Below are 17,714 nucleotides of genomic sequence, written 5' to 3' on the forward strand. Positions count from 1 at the left end.
CGTATGCCTAGCTATAAGCTACACCGTACTCAGGAGATGGATCATGAGACATGGACCTAAGCGTGATGTACTTCATTGGTCAATAAATTCTTCCATACATATTGGAAAATTAAAACTACCGGGTGAATCTTCAGTAATTACTTTAGCTGAGTAACGCCCAACCATGTTGACAGTCTTATTTTAATCCAAGAGGATGAAAGGATTCATCTGCATTATCACATCAATGAGATGAGCATATTGCATCCAGGTCATTAACGCACTTAATAAATTGTTAGTTTTCGGTGAAGAATGAACTTTGCCGTTCTCCTCTACTTTTTAAACATCGCTATTACCCGTGAGTTTTCGTGCGACACAGAAGGAATTATTACGACAAGAAATAATCTTGGTGGATTCGACCATGGGGATAAAATAAGAAAGATAGACCTCGTCAAAGACAGATTCAAGTAGTCGCTCTTTCCTCTCACAGTACGACAACAGCATAACAAAATCAAAGCCAAGAGCTGAACAGATTATATTAACTTGAATACTATAATTAGATGAGTTGGCCTAGCGCAAAAATTATAGCATGATGTATATAGGCATGTATTTGCACCAGAGTTGTATATGACCTAGCAGGTATTCAAGTATATTTATAAACTAATACTTCTTTCTACATGGGCTGCTGGGATCCTAATAACCCCAAGACGCGCTGACGTGATACTGCTTAGATGTAGATGTATTATATACTACCTTGATCAAAAAGTTCCCGGAATAACCACCGTGTGGCGCTCCCATCGTTCCGATTTGAGTTCTGTTTTTTTTGTTAAATTGGTACATCTGTTGTTGATATTCCCTTTAAATCTTAGTGTCATAACTTGACATTTGCAAAAGTTACGTAGCCAAGAGTACATCTATCTCTGTGTGTGTTGGCGATTTTTTACAATTTCAGAAATGGATTTAAATTTGCAACAACGAACTTGTATTAAATTTTGCGTAAAAAACGGATTTAGTGGCGCACGGACGTTGGAAATGTTGGAAAAGTGTTTCGGCAACGATTCTCTAAAAAAAACGGTCGTTTACCAGTGGCACGAGCGGTTCAGAAGTGGTCGTGAGTCAATCAAAGATGATGAACGCAGTGGCAGACCATCGACATCGAAAGTCGGTGAAAAAATTGATAAAGTAAAAGAAATGTTGGTCAATAACCGCAAATTAACCATCAGAGAAATAGCGGAGGACTTGAACATTGCCTATGGGTCCGCCCAAGACATTGTGGTTAATGATTTGGGTTTCCGTCGTGTAGCAGCAAAGTTGGTTCCAAAAGACCTCAATTTCATGCAAAAAAGAGACCGTGTTGACGTCGCAAAAGACATGATTTGCGAGGCTGAATCCGATCCCACATTCATCAAAAGGATCATTACTGGAGACGAGACGTGGGTTTATGAGTACGACACGCAATCCAGACATCAGGCAAGTGAATGGCGTTCACCAAATGAGCCGAGACCAAAAAAACCACGTCGTTTTCAGTCAAAAAAGAAGGCAATGCTGACGGTTTTCATGGATTACAACGGTGTAGTGCATCATGAATTTTTGCCAGAAGGCCAGACAGTAAACAAAGAGTATTATTTGGGCGTTATGAGACGTTTACGTGAAGCAATTCGCCGAAAGAGACCAGAAATGTGGGCAGAAAACTCGTGGATTTTGCACCATGATAACGCACCGTCGCACAGTGCTATCATTATTCGTAATTTTTTGACGAAAAATGCAACAAATACCATCCAACAGCCACCGAATTCACCTGATTTGGCTCCCTGTGACTTCTTTCTGTTCAATCGAGTTAAAAAACCATTACGGGGAACGCGTTTTAGCAGCCGAGAGGAAGTAATGGAAAAATCGCAGGAAGCACTGATGGACATAACGAAAACCGACCGTAACTTTTGCAAATGTCAAGTTATGACACTAAGATTTAAAGGGAATATCAACAACAGATGTACCAATTTAACAAAAAAAAACAGAACTCAAATCGGAACGATGGGAGCGCCACACGGTGGTTATTCCGGGAACTTTTTGATCAAGGTAGTAGATTTATTCAGGAGTGGTCATTTATAGAGAAAAACTTGAACTCTAGGGATAAGGATTAGTGCTTTAGGGATACGGGGGGATTTGATATTGCGAAAAGGGAGACGCGCAGCTTTATTTATGGGCGGAGGGAACCTAAGGGTGCATAAGGGAGTTAGGGTAAGCTACTACATGTGTAAAAAAATATCTAAACCTAAACAGGGGAATAATGCTAAACCAATATTTCGAGGGATATTTGAGAAAGACTGGGATTTACTTGCGAAATTAGATATAGATACCTGCGACATTAATGAAGTAGAAGAGTTTCCGGAGTACTTGTTTCTAGTCATTCCATTGCATGCGTCAGTTAGTCCAAGACGTAAGTTCGTCCCTGAGCTTGGATCTTTATTTCTCATCTGTAGCATCTAAGCAAACAGTTTCACGAATGGATATGCCCATCTTACTTCCCTCTCTTGAAACTTGATGCATCCGGCTCAGTAAATATTAACTTAAAGGAAATCGATCCTTAAAAATTAATCATCACGGGTTACATTGAAGGGATAAGCCATTCGTAAATGGTTAAATCCTCAAGAAAAAATGAACTTTCTTTCTTAAAAAAACTTTCTTTAAACTATGGTAATTATTGGTACGATGAAAAAACATGGAGAAAGTCAAATTTAAAGTAAGTGTTAGACTTTAAGTATTGCTCAACAGTTATTCAAATTCACAAACACAGTACGACAAAAAGGAAGGGAAATGAACAATGATCAGCCATAGCAAAAACGTCTGACTGGCATCAACAGATTCTCGAAAATTAATGAAAAGATTAGGGTGCCTAGCCTTAAGTAGATATTTTCAAAATCATTAAGTCACGCGGGTATTTAGAGAAAGAAATCATAATGATGTTGATCATATGTAAGAGAAATAAAAGCAAAACGGCCAACAGTATGTAAAATTATTACAGGGGGACAACGGCTAAACTGTTACAGCAGTGATGAGACCAATTTCCTAGACCAAATTTTCTGGAGCGTCAATGCCAAAAATAACCCCTCAGCCGATAAAACTCCTCACACACCTGTAGAGCAAATCTACGATGAAAAAATTAATGAAAATGATAGAGCAACGGCTTTTGGAAGATTTAACTAAAATAGGCCTCTCATGGCCGAAATAAATACTTGCAATCAGGTACCAAAAGAGATTGAGACTAGAAAGCGAATGACTTAAGTCTGTGGCGAAAGGTCATAGAGTAGATGTAAGCTTATAGCATTTCCATCTACCTATGTAGAAATAGAGAAGACTCGCGCAATTATATGCAAATAACATCAACACCTTCGACTTGAACATCATGGAATATATCCCTGTCGGTAATGTGATATCGCCCTCGAAATCAAATCGAACCATATATTATATTGAGCCGAAGTAAACATGGATTTGAACAAAGCAGCAGTAAGTGAGGCATATTTGGATGTTTATTCACATTATTATGAGTGAGGGAAATGGGAAACTACTCAAAAGAGTTTGCAGTCACGTATTATCTATCAGCTAATGCATGGTCCTCACAATAAAATACATATATTACCAATGTGTACAGTTGATGATACCAATGAGAAAGTAATTTGCTTAGTGAGTTTAATTCTTATCACGAAGGAAAAAAGTCGTTGATGGAAAGCTCAAAAGAGGGAGATGCATTCCGGCGTGGTAGAAGGAAATATTACAGTGCCATTCCAATACAAGTTGTACACTTAATTACACGCATGAACTGCAAACATTCCCACACAACATTCGCTTATTTACCCACATTGTGATACATGGAGAAAAATTCTCGGATTATCGTAAAGAATGAGGATTTATTACAGCTTCGGAATATTTAAATATTAATTAATGGAGTTTTGGATCCGAGAGAATATAATGATAATTGATGGGTTTTTCTACACTTAGAAAAAAACTTTCGACAAAGTGCCTTAAGGCATGCTACTCACAGAGTTAGAAGTTTATGAGACAGAGGTGTTATAACCACATGTTGTATCAGAAATTTTTTAAATGATCGCGTACGAAGAAGGCTCATCATCGATGATTTTAGGTCCTATTCAATCGAAGTCATATGAGGTGTTCCCCAAGGAAGTTTCATCGGATCACTGTTATTCCTTCGTTACGTCAACCACATTGGCATCGTGGTCAATAATTCGCTTACATTTCCAAAAAGGAGGGGTTTATAGAGATATTGGAAATTCTAAGAATACAGTATAGTAGCATTATTGGATGACTTTTAAAGCAATACACCATAGGTGCATCACATGACCCTAAGAATTAACCTTAAGGGACTGAGTGGTGATGAATTTTTGGAATAGGAGTAGCTCTCCCCCAAAACAGCACAAAAGTAAAAACTCCAGGAATGTCAAGTGTAGACCAGATAAAGGACTTCGGTGTTACCCTTACTCATGACCTCTCTTCAGGCAATCATGCGTATACGGTGGAAAAGCAAGCAGAAAATCAGGTTTTGTTATATGAGTGACTGGGGAAATGTAACAATGTAAAACAGCGATGTTATTAACACCTCATTTAGAATATGCTGCCAGTACATGGAATCCTTAGCAATCAAACCACAAAGAGGTTTGATTGCTGAATTAGATCGTTTACAGCGAAGAGGAGGAATGCGTGTGATACGTTATGATAAACCTGGTCTCGTATCTAGATTATTTGAGGAAATAGGCTGGGAATCACCCACGGAGTGAAGGTTAAATTATAGATTAAATATCTCGTGCATAAATTGGGACCAGGTGTCTCTGGCGATGATGCTGAAAATGTATTATTAGACCCGCCAAATAATGGTCGGAGATCATGAAAATAAGATTGGAGAGATCAAGTGTAGAGCTAACAAATTTAAGATGTCATTCTTTGGTGCACGATAAGAGATCCGAGGAGCTGCAAATAACGACGATAGAGAAAAAAATATTCCGAGTATCGTCTTATTTGCGTCGAGAAATATTCCATAATTAGGTACTTATATGCATTGTCGCAGTTCTTTTAAACCTTCTAAAAAACCTGCGACAGCGTTTCATAGCAAACTTCTAACAAACCTAAAAGCCTATGGCATCCATAAAAATATCCTAGGCTGGATTAAAAACTTTTTGAATAGTCGTGTACAAAGGGTATTCACAGATGGTGTTAGCTCTAATGCAGAAGAGGTCACTTCAAGTGTTCTCCAAGGATGTGTTAGCGGACCCCTTTTATTCCTTATTCAAGTTAACGACATTTACTCCGAGGAAAACAGTAGGATACGTTTATTTGACGACATTGCAGTGGCTTACAGTGATATCCGTAGTTCTGAGGATAAAGTAACTGTAGCATGTACCCTTAATGCAAAATTGACAATTAGAATTAAACTGAAAAAGTGTATGGTGACGAATATTTGGAATAGGAGTAGTTCCCACCCGAACGACTGTTGCATTAGGAATACCTAAAGAGAAAGTGTAGACTCGAGTAAGTATTAAGGCGTTACCCTTAATCATGACCTCTCCTTGGTGAAACACATTCGGGGAACACGAGGACAAGCTAGCAAATAATTAGAATTTATTAGAAGACTATTCGAGAAATGTGACGAGAAGTTTAAAAGGAGCAATGTTACTAATCTTTCACTAATTAGGCCACATTTAGAGTGGCAAGTATGTCGATCAAACGGAGGGTTTTAAATAAGGAATTATCGTTAGAATTGTAAAAATCCTGTTAAGAAAAGAAAAATAATCAAGGTTATTTGGGAAACTTCATTTGAAGGATCTCCAGTCACCTAGAGTTAAATTAGGACGAATAATTGTAGAAAGGCGCGGTGATGTCGCGCTTACTTTTGGCGCCAATGGAGTATTTAAGACTCCATACTATGGGATCTAGGTAGAGCAGTTAAATCAGAGCAGATTATTGGGGGAAAAACACTGAAACACAGATTTAAATATTCATTACAGGCAACATTTATCATCACCACCAAATCAAGTTTAGGAGCCACAATGATGATGGCAACTGAAAAGTTTCATTGTAAACTACTGATCCTCTTTACGGACATTTCACGTTTAACTACTTTATGCAGACCAGTCTTCTCACCCCTTGTAACAGTTGGCTTGAGGAATTCGTATTTAAAAACAATGAACATATATCGGGACCCATCTTACCCAGAGAGTAACCCACTTTTCCCAAAGATAATGTAATTCAGGTCACTGCAAATGTTGACTCTTTAAAGTTGTTTTTTTTCCTTTTTAAACAAGGAAAAATTATGAATGAAACCTTTTATATTTCACCATCGGAAAGCGTGACTAATCACATGAATAATTACCGCGCGCAATAAATGAATACAGCAAGAAATTTCCACAGCTAAAAGTATTATCGTTTGGAAACTGACTGTGAATACTCTCAGATTTAAACTGAAATAAGGAAACTTCGGATCCCAAAATAAGTCTAACTTGCGGTTAAGCTAATTAAAAAAAAACAAGAATTGACACGATCGTATTACCAATAGAAGCGACTCAAAGGTCAGAGAAAACTTTATCTTTCATTTTTAAGGTCCCAGTCAAGATTAGCGTCCAGTCAATGGAATGCTGCCGTTTGAAGTTTCATCCGTGAACTCAAGTGGGTCCAACGGAATTGTTGCCAAAAATGGAAACTCTAAAGGAATAATGAATAACCAATATTTAACGCAAGACTGAGAGTATTGAAAAATAAAATGGACCCGATGCGTTCACTCCTGGTCACGTAAATTTTTCACCCCTTATCTCACATTTACCTACCGGAAAAAAGAGAAATGGATGCCGGGGATAACAGCTTTATGGCTTCCTTTTTTCCGCGAGGATTGCATAATGACAATAATAACTTAAAGCTCCCCCACTCCTAATCCAATCACATACAGTAAATCTCTTTCCTATTCCTCTCCAGTTGAGCTCGCACCCATAGCTCATCACCGTTTGGTGGCTTGCAGGACATGCATACGAGTAAATGCACTTATACAACTACACGGGAACATAAAGATGCCCAATTTGTAAAGGCCAATGAAATGGTTTCGCAAAAAGAACTTTCAAATCGTGTTGCTGGCACAAAAAAACGAAATTTTCTATAAAAAATTATTAAATTTGAGGATTGGTGCTGTGGCTAGTGGCTTACCCCCCCCCTCCCCCGAAGGCTCAGGTTCGGGTCCCGGGCGATGCCACAAGATTTTTCAGAGATATTCCCATTCCTACTTGGGTGCCATATGACAAGAACTTTTGAAGTGGAGTAAGACGCCCGTCGGATGGGGCCTTGAATTGGGTGACGTTCAGAGCAGGCTAATGGCGACGTCTGATTTCTCTCCGCCCATTCTTGCTTAGTTCCCTAATAAGCCCTCCCCTATTTAATTACCCATCCATTTCTAATGCCCCGAATGACCTCAGCCGTCGGTGGCCTTCCTTAATGACTTGGTAATGCAATTACTTACAAACAACAGAATGACATACGTCATAAATGCTTCATTTGCATTACAGAAAGAGTTAAGGCTAGCATAAAAATTAGACATGTATTAATAATATAGTGAACATATATTAAGAGTTATTATGTGAATCAAAAATTGCATAAAATTAAGTTACACACCGCATGAAATATAAAAATAAATTAAGTATTTTACGCTCAGCATTTCCTATTCACATTTTCATTATTTCATCGTGCCTCTCCTCATGACCACTAAAACACGTATTTATCCTCCCTGCTCACTTAGCATTCCTTTCTTCAACACCCCATTATCTCAAAACATCTCCTTCACCCACGTATCTCGGCTTCTTCCAATTTCTACAAACCTCTCCAAAACGCGAAAATTCTTCCTCATTCTTTTTTTCCTGAGCAAACTTATTTTAAACATCTCCATTGTACAACAATGATTCTGCTTTATCGCAGATTAGATCACAACGTGGATATTTGGTATCAACATGCATTATACAGGGAAAAAACGAAGAAGTATTTGGCAAGGTGAGGAGGAGAGAGAATTGTTGGGCTGGCGTTAGGCAGGCAAGGTAGGGGGAGGAAAAGGATGGGCACATCGGACGGAATGAAGGTAAGTAGCATGCATACGGATTTGAAGAATGGTTTTTTGTAATGCGGGGCGTTATGCCATGTCTGGTTAAGCGAGTTTAACAAATATAGGTTTGTTAAGTTTGTGCTCATCTACCTTAAACAGTAGACTACCGAATGGCATTTCAATATATTTTTCACATTTTATTACAAGCGGTATGCTAAAATTTACCACTCAAATTCCTCCAAATGAGATTCGGCCGGTCTCGCTGGGTGATATCTCGTACATCGAAATCTTATATCTTATCTCTTGAAATTATTGCGGGATCAATCTATCACACCTCGACGATTACAACTCATCTTAGTAAAAGGTTAACTCGTGTAGTTCTCTTCGATAAAATTAAAAAATATTTTCAAGCAAAAGCTATAGCTTGGATTTGAACTGAACCATTTGTCTTAATAATAGATTCACTGACAAACTATACATGCTCTTAACAGACGCTACAGGCCATCTATGTACATTATAGCATGAACTTCATCAATAACCTATTCATTTTTGGCATACAAATATTAATGGCGAGCCCTAGTCATGGCATTGTAAATTTTTAATGGAACTTTAGATCAGCAGTCAGCGATTTCCTATTGGGTGGGACGCGCGTGGATGACTTTTGCAGAGCAACTTATGAGTTCTTTTTGAACTTTAAAACAGCGAACTTCTTCATCTTTGTTTTAGTATAACACCAGTTGCTGGTATTACAAAAGGCAAAAGGTAAGGAAAATAGGTATCTTTTCCATTTCCTATTATTTTGAATTACATATGTCTATACAATTTATTTTGCTGGAAACAGTATTATTGCCCTATACTATCTATACATATTTAATAATCATAAACATTCAAAGTTATTCTGCAAGGGCAAATTGTTGAACACCTTTCAAACTTTGCGGATTATTGAATGTCGTCACTCCGCAGATAATAGGCTAATTTTTGCAAGCCTGAAGTCACAAATTCTATTCCAGATCATTCAAATCAACTTCCATGAGAAATGCATGTAAATTTGATTTTCAATGCTTGCAGGCTTCATTTCAGCTAGCTTGAAGTAGAAATAATGGTAGTATGACCTCTAAAGAAGTGTCATAAGATAGGAAATCGAATGAAATTTCTTATTTTTATCATTAAAGTTTGAGTCCAATTAAGTGGAAACGCCCAATGGAATCAATGGATAAATGAGGATTTATATTTAATAGTTATAGTTTACTTTTGATATGAAATTTCTTCTCTATTAGCTTTGTTGAAATAAAGTACTGATTATTATCATGAAAGAATTATTTTTTCTTTTTGAGCGCGCAACGAGGGTAGTCAGAGAGTTGGGTCGCCATAGGTGGTCAGGAGGTACAACCCCCAGCTTATTATGACGAATTAATTGCATTTGGAGGAGACCGTTGTATCTTTCATGTTCATGCGGTAGTGGAATTTCGCCTTCTTGCTTTTCAAATTCTAGCTTGCGCGTTAATGGATAAATTTCTTACAGCATCCTGAGGTGCAATTATTTGTTAGATGATAGTATATGTATTTGCATTCGGGTAAAATGAAATAATTTTTACATGATTTTTTTCGCCACTGTAGGCATGGGTTTGCATGTATGTGCTGTTTTGAATGTGGTTTTGTTCCCTATAACGGGTAGTGACCTAACACCCCCTGCCACACGCCCTTGTGGCGGCTTGCGGGGTATTATGTAGATGTAGACGTAGATGTAAATTTAATAAACATGGCTGGTAGCAAATTTCGTTCGGTAGCATTTCATTGTTATTCTATAGTAAAACAATTAAAGAATTTGTGGCCAGGATATTTTCTTAATGTTGACGGAGAGTATAATTAAGTTAGAAGGAGAAATACATGAAGATTGAAGTTTAAAGATTGGTCTGTTTTCTCTGAGGCCTTCTATTCGGGTAGGGGAGGGGTTCAAAAGCATCTCCAAATAAACCGCTTCGGCATGGTATTGTTTACTAAATAAAAGGAGTGTTTCTCTACATTCCGTCTCGGAATAAATGATGTCACCTTGTTCCTAAGGTCATTTTGTCCAATAAAGATAGTTCACACCAACTGTCCTTCCACTCAGTTTACTTTCGTATATTTAGGGCAAGTTTACACCCCTAATCATTTTCTTCCAACATTAAAGCAACTGCAAAAACTAATACCATACGTACGCTCCATATCCATTTACTGCAAGATAACGAATGGGATCATTCACATGTAAAATTTAACTAATATTGTTCTTACCACAACATATATTTATTTGCTAATACTACGGTTTCCACGCTATTTTATCTTTTCCAAGTTCATTGCACTCACTCATAATGAAACCATATGGCAATCTAAAGTGACGCCGCTGAGTTGGCCGCGAAGTGTTCATAGCATTAAAGTCTTATCACGGACAGAACGAGTTCTGAAAAGGTTAAAAATGATATTAATATGCCACTACATTTCTCCAGGAAGCTATTAATTTTATATGAATGGCTCGTGTCTGAAAAAAATATTCCAAAACTACCAAAATCAGGTAGCATTTACTTACCTGAACAGAAGGGTCACACTTGACGCATATGTCTTGGAAGTTTCTTTTGCCGGGGGGCGGGAACTCAACGATGGGAAAACGCTTTACGTGGTAGAGGTCCCGCTCACGAATCTGCAAAGAAATTGATTTAAAAGTATTAACATGCTCCCAGACGACAACTCTTTTCACAACACGCCAAAGTTTCAGTAGGCTAGAATGAAACTTTCCCGCCCAAAAAAATGAATGACAGAATAAGAAGGGCATGCTTTTGTTTTGTTATTGTATATTAATGTATTTTATTTTATATCAGTGTCATTAATAAAGAGGTCAATTTTCGAACGTCAACATAATGAAACTTTAAATTATCGAATGGCACACAGTAAATGAAAACAATACACCTGAGTTCGCTTAACAATCCAGAGAACACAAATATTGATAATTGCAACACGTATTTTATTGTAACACAAAACAAGATTATCCTACGTTGGTACTTAGATGAAGGCACGCGTAATGCCCATAATTCGTCATTCCGAGGAATGCACGGTTCCTTAGCATCGTGTGTTGCTTGCAGTCACAGCTATAGCGACGAAAAATTCGATCAGGCACATCAAAAATTGTGAGCTCCCGGAAACAACAAACTACTATGGCAGGGTGGTAGTATACTACCTTGATCAAAAAGTTCCCGGAATAACCACCGTGTGGCGCTCCCATCGTTCCGATTTGAGTTCTGTTTTTTTGTTAAATTGGTACATCTGTTGTTGATATTCCCTTTAAATCTTAGTGTCATAACTTGACATTTGCAAAAGTTACGTAGCCAAGAGTACATCTATCTCTGTGTGTGTTGGCGATTTTTTACAATTGCAGAAATGGATTTAAATTTGCAACAACGAACTTGTATTAAATTTTGCGTAAAAAACGGATTTAGTGGCGCACGGACGTTGGAAATGTTGGAAAAGTGTTTCGGCAACGATTCTCTAAAAAAACGGTCGTTTACCAGTGGCACGAGCGGTTCAGAAGTGGTCGTGAGTCAATCGAAGATGATGAACGCAGTGGCAGACCATCGACATCGAAAGTCGGTGAAAAAATTGATAAAGTAAAAGAAATGTTGGTCAATAACCGCAAATTAACCATCAGAGAAATAGTGGAGGACTTGAACATTGCCTATGGATCCGCCCAAGACATTGTGGTTAATGATTTGGGTTTCCGTCGTGTAGCAGCAAAACACCTCAATTTCATGCAAAAAAGAGACCGTGTTGACGTCGCAAAAGACATGATTTGCGAGGCTGAATCCGATCCCACATTCATCAAAAGGATCATTACTGGAGACGAGACGTGGGTTTATGAGTACGACACGCAATCCAGACATCAGGCAAGTGAATGGCGTTCACCAAATGAGCCGAGACCAAAAAAACCACGTCGTTTTCAGTCAAAAAAGAAGGCAATGCCGACGGTTTTCATGGATTACAACGGTGTAGTGCATCATGAATTTTTGCCAGAAGGCCAGACAGTAAACAAAGAGTATTATTTGGGCGTTATGAGACGTTTGCGTGAAGCAATTCGCCGAAAGAGACCAGAAATGTGGGCAGAAAACTCGTGGATTTTGCACCATGATAACGCACCGTCGCACAGTGCTATCATTATTCGTAATTTTTTGACGAAAAATGCAACAAATACCATCCAACAGCCACCGAATTCACCTGATTTGGCTCCCTGTGACTTCTTTCTGTTCAATCGAGTTAAAAAACCATTACGGGGAACGCGTTTTAGCAGCCGAGAGGAAGTAATGGAAAAATCGCAGGAAGCACTGATGGACATACCGAAAACCGACCGTAACTTTTGCAAATGTCAAGTTATGACACTAAGATTTAAAGGGAATATCAACAACAGATGTACCAATTTAACAAAAAAAACAGAACTCAAATCGGAACGATGGGAGCGCCACACGGTGGTTATTCCGGGAACTTTTTGATCAAGGTAGTACATCCCACCATAATTATCGTCGAAGTCGTTTCGTATCAACGAAAAGAAGAGTGTTCGCGACCCGTGTAGTTGGCTTCATACTCACGCCATCAGTACACTGTCAATGTCCTCCTTCAAAGTGGATTAGGGGGAAAAACAACTAAATGGAAGGACAGCAGAAAAGGCGTTCAGAATTATGTTATCCACTGCTTCTTTATCTACAACTGACCTCGAAAGCCTCCAATGGACGTTGAAGAAGAGGTTAAGGATACCATTCATAACGGAGATACAATAAACCGTGATAATTCAATTTACTCGTATAAGACTAATAATACAACAGACCATTCACCATCACAACAAATACAACACTGAAGGCACGAGGTATGTGGCATACAGAAATTGCTTCGGTCCCAACTGTTCATGAGCATTTTAAAATGCTCACTAATGAGCATTTTGCAAAGTCAATCCTGAACTTTATACAGGAGCAAATTTCTCGGTTGGGCACATTCTATCACAAATCCTTTTGACGGATCGCATGGCATGATGCAGGAGTATGCCATATTCAGGGTAATAATTACTCCAAGTTAGCGGTATAATTAACTTTAAATTCCAAAAATCCATATTTAGGAAATATTCAGAAATAGGTATATCAGAAAATCAGATTTGATAAAAGCACTTGTATGGCACGAGAGAAATGAAAATGCTATCGTACTTTACCTTTAAAATGATATTAAACTTTTGAGACTGGATGGATAAATTGAAGCGATTTGGAACATTCTTAAGTTTCTTTTATTTGTGGAACTGGACGAAGCAGCTACATGAATGAAGAGGAAGTATTTGAAGCCAATTATCATATTGCGTTAGAATAGTAATTCCTCCTACTTTCCGATATTATCACGGATATAGGAAAGGAAAGGTTCGGAAGTATTTATCTCCTAAATTAATTAACCTATCCCTCGCACAACAATATTAAATTGAATGATCCCATCGAAGTAAAATTATCTTTATTGAAATAGTACGACTGGTCCAATGTGTTCCAAAACGGACGAAACTCTCAAACGCTGAACATACAAGGGTATCTCAATAAATAAGTCGCAAACCGTCGCAAGACAAACGTAGCTGTTACGAGCATTGAATTGGGAACGCTTGGAACATCCACCGTACAGTCCCAACTCAGTCCCGAGTGTTTTTCATCCATTCGAGCCCCTAAAAAATATTTGGGCGGCCGATGTTTTGACAAACATGATGCCGTAGTTCAAGAGGTTACTCGTTGGCTACGACAGCAAATAAAAGACTTCTTTGCTGCCAGCTATAAAGGAATTGTAAAGAGATTGGATAAGCGTCTGAATGTACAGGGTGAATATGTAGAAAAGTGAGATTAATTTCAGGAATTTAATTTGATTATTTTGGCTTCTATCCGGTTTTGCGAGTTGTTTATTGACTTATAAACCATAAACACAGTAATCAACCCGAAGGTCGGTTTGGTAGGTGATGGTAGAGTTCACCCAGTACTAAGCCCGACGGCGTGTGAAATTCACACATCAGGGTAGGGGGGCCAGTTCCTTTCCTTGTGCCGGTGGTCAATGGTTTCCCAGGAGGATCTGATACCCGAAAAATCACATAGCTTGGGTGGAGCTGCAGGTAGACTGCAGGAAGCCCAGAGTGCCTTGCCCGGGAATCGAACCCGGGCCCCTCCGGTCAGCAGTCCAACGCTCTACCCCTTGGACTACGGCGACCCACTATTGACTTATATATTAATTTATTAACTTGTATCATGTATGTATAAATGGATCATGAATATACGAGGTATATTCATGATATATTTATAAAATAAGTGAGACATTTTTACGGCAGTTTTTATCAGTGGCACGCCACAACATAAATTCAAGTCGCTTATCACGCTTTAAGTTCTGCTATCTTAGCATATCCGGAGTTCTGTTCTTTCAAATGCACCATTTTCATCCGCTTGGTGAAGCCTAAACTGCCCACCCCGTTAATCCACTGGCTCCTGAAGTTATGATAATTAAACGACGTTTCTGCCCGTTAAAAGTAGTTCTTCCTTAGGAATACGAAAAATTAGAAGAATTAGGCTATAAAGTTCATCACGTCTCGAACAGGAGCCGTCCCCCTAGAGCTCGGGTCTATCTTCATTATCACGAATGACTTATATTTACGCCGTGAATTCCAAGTACCTTGACATGAGCGCTCTCCACACGCGACCACTGTTTTTATTATCATAACCGGTCACCATTAAAATCAAGCTTGCCGATTCACCGGTGCTCGGGGAGAAATCACGCGATGAAAACGAGTGTTCTGAAAAAAAACAGGGAGAGAGAGTCCCTTTCCTTGCCAAGTTAGAACCAGGGCAGCGTGGTAGAAATCTAGCACGCCTATGAGTTCTGAGTCCGCAAACGCCTGAGATACCCAAGCTAGCGACGGAGGGACGCAAATGACGGAAGCGCCTTTGAAATTTGAAATGTGCGATGCGCAGGATGGGAATTTTAAAGCTTCAAACACCCCCAAACGCGATCAACCCACCACGACGAAACAACTCCAGACGAAAGGCAACGAGCGAGGCGAAATACACAATGGCAAACATGTGCCAAACTAATAATATTAAATATCACTTCGTTATTCAAACTTGTTCAATCATTTCCTTCAAAATTATCCGAAAATTCCACTTCCACTCCCATTCAATAGAAACGCCTAAATAGTTCAACTGTGCCAATAACGTGGCAAATGACCAGCATATACGTATAACACTGTAAGTAGTAATCAAGAGGTTGGGACCGTTACCTAGATCCCGAGAAATACCTATTTTTCCCTATGTTTTGGCACCGAGGTACCAAACGTATCGTATAATAGCAATCATTATTACCCTAGATACTGGTAGCGACCGGTAAACAGTTTTCAACTTACTAACTCCTGGTACCAACCGATGATGCTTTCCCTCAAAATTTAACCCGTTCTCATAATTACCTTGGCAACTAAATATAACTAGCGGTAAGTAATAAAATTAAACGTTTGGAATTGGCTAATTGCTTGTACATGAAATTCAGCAAAACAGATGGGAGTTAATCCGAGAAATACAAATCTCAAAAGACGCTATTAGTATTCTTTTATGATTATTTGGCAATAAGCAAATACGAGCTCGTATGCAATGAATTTCATTAGCAGTTATAAATGAAATTAGAGAGAAATAAATACGAGGGTCATCCGGAAAGTAGTACCCGTTCGTGAAATAAAGACACAAAAGTAAATATTAACAAACATAAAAAATTTTATTTGAAAGAGGATACTTTAAACTACTTCTCAACATAATCTCCAAGCAAATTAAGGCATTTGTCATAACGTGTGACAAGTTTCTGTATTCCTGCTGCATAGTCCTTCGCCGCCAGCTCATTGAGATACGCGAGGGACCCATCTTGCACAAATTTTTGCATAATGCAGATGGTGTTTAACAATTTCATGAACAATTGTTCGAGAAACATTGGGAAAATGCTCACAGATGTCATCAATTGTGACGCGCCGATCGTTCCTCACGAATTCGTCAACTGAGCTCACCAGTTGGTCTGTAATGACAGACGGTCTCTCCGAACGCTCATCGTCGTGTGTGTTCCCCCTCCCCATGTTGAAGTTGCGACACCACCGCCGAACAGACGACTCGTCCATTACATTGTCTCCATACACCTCCTTTAATTGGCGATGAATATCACATGGGCGAACGTTTCTTGCATTGAGGAATTTAATCACTGCCCTCACTTCACAACTGGCGGCGTTCTCAATTTTTTTAAACATTGTAAACAATCACAGAAACAACACAGGCAATGCTAGCGTCACGCAACTTGGCTCAGAGAAGGCAGACAAGCCACTGAAGCTATCTGACCTCGTCCAGCGGCTACTCGCGTCGTCAGCACTTCATGCGGCACGAACGGGTACTACTTTCCGGATGACCCTCGTACATTATTCGATTTTGGCATCTTAGTCCATTTCAATACGAGCAAAAAATAAGTACAAAATAAAGGACTAAAATTACAGTTATTTCGGGATAGAATCAAGTACCGAAATCAGTGGTATCTCATTAATGGTATCATATAACTATGAGCCGGGGAATTTCTGACCTGGATATAGATACTGAGGTATCGGTATTCATTTTTCTTCAACGAGGTACCGAGTAGTAATATTAAGTGGCTTCTAGCTGTTCCTCCGGATTATGTCACATAAAATCGGGAACCCAAAGAAAATTTCACGGCGTAAAACTATGCCACACAAGCTTCAACCCGCGACCTTTAAATCATCCGCGGGGCCAGTTACCTTCTCGATTGACCTGGACGACCAAACGTATTGTATAATTTAGGTTTCACTTAGACTGGCGGCAATATGTCGTCGTCGTCTCTGGTAGCCAGGGAGTCTCCACGGTGAGCAGTATTAATCACTCGTATATAGTATGTGGCAACGGCGACGAGCAGCGGAGACTTCAAACAATTTACGCTCGACTTACAACGAGCAATTTCGCTTATTTCGACTTAAAAATGCATCGGTCATCAATTACGTGGGCGCATTGAACTTGTTTCGAAGGGCTCCGCAGGTGGAGTGGATAAAAGGGAGTAACATTCCGTAAAAAAATGCGAAATTCCAACACGTGCCCGAGAGGAGAACGTTAAAAATATTGCCAATGTATTCGCTAACTGGCTTTTTTAAATTTTATACCACTTTCGGGTTGAAAAAATAAGTTTTTGTGAAACGTAAATGTTAATGATTCATTATGGCGACCCTGCGTAGTTCCTCACAAATCAATTTCTGCAGTCGAATTTTCATTGACCTCCCTTCGCTACCTCTTAGACTGCTTTCTTTCCATGGCTGACAACTGACATCATGATTCTAGGATTTGAAATTTTCCTTAAATTGTGGTTTTATCTTTCGTGAATCCAAAAAACTTCAGATGCGTTATTTGTTCTGTCCAGAACGTCTCCGTCAACATCCAAAGACCTGAGGAGGGAAGTGAGGAAAAAACCTTTAAAACTTTGTAATTCCACTCGGTACCTGCAATTATCCGTAAAAGAATTATAGAATTGAGAAAGTTATTTCTTTTTCTTCCCACAATGGAGACATTCCACAAGCGGAAGCCCAATACCGTGAATATCAAAAAGTCTC

The 17,714-nt window shown here is 39.0% G+C and overlaps 1 protein-coding gene across 2 annotated transcripts in view; it reads right to left on the reverse strand.

Annotated features, from left to right (window-relative positions):
- Positions 1-17,714, reverse strand: part of mino (glycerol-3-phosphate acyltransferase mino) — a 140,246-nt gene that overhangs the window by 30,496 nt on the left and 92,036 nt on the right. For both annotated transcript variants that reach the window (XM_071585718.1, XM_071585717.1), the window contains exon 4: positions 10,623-10,733. In XM_071585718.1, coding sequence (XP_071441819.1) covers positions 10,623-10,733 — 111 coding nt within the window. The remainder of the gene's footprint in view (positions 1-10,622; positions 10,734-17,714) is intronic.

This window comes from Hetaerina americana, unplaced genomic scaffold, assembly GCF_022747635.1.
Source record: "Hetaerina americana unplaced genomic scaffold, ioHetAmer1.1.p SCAF_2, whole genome shotgun sequence".
NCBI lineage: Eukaryota > Metazoa > Arthropoda > Insecta > Odonata > Calopterygidae > Hetaerina > Hetaerina americana.